This window comes from Trichoderma citrinoviride (genome assembly GCF_003025115.1).
Source record: "Trichoderma citrinoviride strain TUCIM 6016 unplaced genomic scaffold BBK36scaffold_5, whole genome shotgun sequence".
Taxonomy (NCBI): Eukaryota; Fungi; Ascomycota; class Sordariomycetes; order Hypocreales; family Hypocreaceae; genus Trichoderma; species Trichoderma citrinoviride.
The window spans coordinates 1,293,388-1,297,236 of NW_020194713.1; the positions used below are offsets into that span (position 1 = coordinate 1,293,388).

General features: G+C 58.2%; 2 protein-coding genes across 2 annotated transcripts; both read left to right on the forward strand.

Moving 5' to 3' along the window:
* BBK36DRAFT_1197184 (N-terminal binuclear Zn cluster-containing/DNA binding domain-containing protein) lies at nt 1-2,526 on the forward strand (the record flags this gene model as incomplete). The annotated part of the gene is made up of 3 exons (XM_024896973.1): nt 1-350; nt 435-702; nt 775-2,526. 3 exons carry the CDS (start codon nt 1-3, stop codon nt 2,524-2,526), a joined length of 2,370 nt encoding a protein of 789 aa, XP_024750911.1.
* A 571-nt stretch (nt 2,527-3,097) lies between these two features.
* On the forward strand, nt 3,098-3,511 carry BBK36DRAFT_3601 (hypothetical protein; the record flags this gene model as incomplete). Its single annotated transcript, XM_024898037.1, has 1 exon — nt 3,098-3,511. The coding sequence occupies one exon, from the start codon at nt 3,098-3,100 to the stop codon at nt 3,509-3,511; it is 414 nt and encodes a 137-aa protein (XP_024750912.1).
* Between the last annotated feature and the right edge of the window lie 338 nt (nt 3,512-3,849).

Below are 3,849 nucleotides of genomic sequence, written 5' to 3' on the forward strand. Positions count from 1 at the left end.
ATGGATCTCTTGTTCCAGCAACCGCAGCCTCAACAGCAAGATCCCCCCACCGTCCATAACCCTCCAAATAACGTGCCCGAAAAGAAACGTCGTCGCCCGCCACTCTCGTGCGAGCAGTGCAGGAGACGAAAGGTCCGCTGCGACCGCTCCCAGCCGTGCAACAAGTGCGTCGAGTCCAACGCCCCGAGCTGCACTTATGCGCCGGTTCACATCCCTGCGTGGCGAGCCAAGAAGCTGGATCTCGCAGCAAACACCATCGGCAATGGCGGTAGTAGTAGTATCAACAATTCCAATGGCGGCGGTGATGCTGCAGCTGCTGTCGACGGAGGATCGGCAAAGCCTCACAAGCCGTTGAGGAACCTCAAAGCAGCCGAACCCCGACCCGAGACATTCGACAGCAGCGGCGTCTTGCATTCGGATCTCCCTTCTTTCAGCACCAGTCTCGACTCCACCAGCGCGTCCTCTAAGCTGGTCAGCTCCAACGCCGGGACTTCGTCAGCCGCCTCCTCACCCAACGTCGACTGGCTGGTTGCGCGGGTTCAGCAGCTCGAGGAGAGGCTTGCCAAGGCTCTGCGCCTCAGCGATGCCCCGGACGCGCAGAAGCGGCTCCAGGCTGCTCCGGAGATGACGGAGCCGGCGGAGGGATTCGTGGCCAAGTCTCGGTTCTACGGGCACAGCCACTGGCTGTACGGAGTCAACATTGTAAATCTTGTCTCCTCCTCTTGCTTCCTCTTCACATCAGATGTATGTGACACTAATGCGATCCCCGCCCAGCTCACTGTTGAGCAGGACCTTGTCGGCCAGGAAAAGGTCAACCAGGGCGAGCTATGGGCCACGCTCGGCAGATGCAAGGCCCTCGGCCGCAAGATCAAGAAGAACCGCCTCCGGCCTCTCTCCTCCACCAACCTGGGGGCGCAAATCCCCGAGCGGGAGCTGGCGGACGTGCTGGTCGACAACTATCTCCGCACCTTTGAAGGCGTCTTCCGCGTCGTCCACATTCCGACGTTCCGGGCCGACTACGCGCGGTTCTGGGAGGACAGCCACCCGTCCAACGAGTCCTTTGCGATCCTCCTCCAGCTCGTCATGGCTCTTGGGGCGGCGCTGTACGACGATGTCTTCTCCCTGAGGCCCATGGCGACGCAGTGGATTTTCGAGGCGCAGATGTGGCTGATGATGCCGCCGGAGAAGAAGAGGATCAACATGGAAGGCATACAGATCCAGTGTCTGCTGCTCCTCGCCAAGTCGACGTGCAACGTCGGCGCGGACATGGTCTGGATGATGGCCGGAAACCTGGTGAGGAACGCCATGTTCGTTGGTCTCCATCGCGATCCCCAATATCTGGGGGATCTGACGGTGTATCGAGCCGAGATGCGGCGTCGTCTGTGGGCGACTGTGCTGGAGCTGAACTTGCAGTTCTCCTTTGAAGGCGGCGGCTCGCCACTGCTCTCCACAGCACACTACGATACCCTTCCTCCCGCCAATCTCAACGACGACGAGCTTACAGATGAAAAGGACAGCGCCAGGCTGACTGTCAAGAGCCCAAAGGTGCCAACCCAGACTTCCGTTCTGCGGGCTCTGGTGGCCACGATACCCCTGCGCATGAACCTCATCACCCACGTCAACAGCACCAAACCGGGCGATCACTACGAGGAGACGCTGCGACTGAATTCAGACCTGACAAAGTCCTGCCGCGCCGTCTCAGAAACCCTGCTCTCTCTCCAAGCCGCACCGCACTCACCAATCACGCCGTTCCATGTCCTGGTGACGGAGATCCTCCTCTACCGCTGCTTCCACGCCCTTCACCAGCCCGTCATCGTCAAGCATCTAGACGACGCCAGGTTCTTCTTCTCCCGCCAGATGTGTCTCGACAGCGCAATGAAGATCACCCACATCTGGGGCCTGCCCGACGCCTGGACGGGAGACAAGGAGACGGCGGCCAAGGCCATGGACGCCGACCTCAAGCGGCTCGTCACCAACGGCACCGGCTTCTTCCGCAACGTCGCGACGCAGGCCATGATCATCATCCAGATCGAGCTGCTCAACGCCAAGGCCGGCCAGGCCACCAGCCTGGGCTACCTCCCGACCGTCGGCAGCGCCAACCTGCATGCGCGCCTCAACGCCACGCGGACGTGGTCGCTCGAGCGGGTGCGCGCGGGAGAGACCAACATCAAGGGCATCATCCTCATGACGGCGTGCCTCGCGCACGTCAAGGCGCTGGAGCAGGGCGTCGACGCCAAGCACAAGACGCGCATGATGTTCCAGGCGGCCCTCGACATCAGCCAGCAGTGCCTGGAGATCCTCAAGGGGGTGGCCGAGCGGGAGGGCCTGCCGAGGAGCGAGTGGGAGGACGGCGGGGCGGGCGCGGTGCTGGACGAGGCTTCGGTGACGAGCATGGCGATGGACTGGATGCAGGAATGGAACTGGGATGATGGTGGTGGGCAGGGGATTTCGTTTCCGCAGTGGGAGGCTGATTTCGAGGGGGCTGAGTTGATGGATGATTTGGGGTTTGATGTCGTGCAGTTTTGATGATCGAACTGGATGATGCTGTCAAAGAAAGATAGTTGCCCGAAGACGCTACTCTATCACGCACTTTTGTTTGTTTCTGAAAGATGAAAATCAATGAGACTCGCTACTCTAAAGATACGCCTCCCTTGCTTCGTACCCGCTTTCTGGCTACCATTATCTGCGGAGAAGCAAGACAATTTGTCTCTCAGCTGCCACATCACCAGGTTTTGACTCAACTTGATACAGTAACTCCACGTCGACTGTCTTACTTGTACTCCTTGCACACCAGTGCCGTCTTTTCCGGCTGCTCGTTGAATGCTGAAACTTCTTCGAGCGTTGAAGTAACACAGCGTTTGTCTTGATTCTTTACTCTCCCGGCGAGAGAATAAGCCTATAAGAACGATCGAGGTCGCCAGCGGATTAAACAGACATCGCCCTACGTCTGCCCCCCTTTTTCTCAGCACTTCCTGACTGACGAAAAAAAGAACCCAATCCAACTCGCGTCAACTCTCAGCTTCTCAGAATCCCCAACTCAGTTCAAACAAAACAAACCTCCCATCTTCACCATCCCAGGAGGAAAAAAAAAGAAAAAATGGCCCCCTCAACCACCAAAACCCTCCTCCTCGCCCTGACCCTATCCCTCCTCGCCACAAACCCAGCCACCGCCGCCGCCTTGTTGGGAGAAGAAGACCACGAAAATGCCCCGGAAGCCAACAACAACACAACCGGCGGCGGCTGCACAACCACCAGCACCCTCACCCTATCGCGCCTCTCCACGCCCCCTTACTGGCCGCAGTGCTCCTGGGACGGCACCCTGAGCATATACTCGTCCACCGCGACGGCGACGCGCTCGGTGGACTGCCACGGCTGCACGGACGTTCGCATCACGGCGGTGCCGGCGGTGCACTGTCCGGCCAAGATCATTTCGACGATTGTGAGGGTTGGGACGGCCACGACGACGTATAAGACTGTTTGTTCGGTTACGCCTGCTGCCTCCCACTCCTGAAAGCCTGGGGCGGCCTCAATTTTGATTCATGATGGGGGATTAAAAAGTTATGAGGAGGGAAAGAGGTGTGTGTGTCTGTGTGGCTTTGGAAAGGCTGTGTGTGTAACTATGGGACGAAAGATGATGATGATGGGCATTTGTTGTATGAGACCTGTGAAGGGAAAGGGAACAGGGTTGTGTAATTTGGGCGATGAGGGCTGTTTGTATGGGGGAGCTTGAAACGGTCTCGAACCAACTGGAAGGGTTCTTATCAAATGGACTTCCCTAGGCTGTCAATAGAACGAAGTTTCTTCACTGGGAGAATTCGTAACAGTTGTCTCCTGACAAGGCTGAAAGGG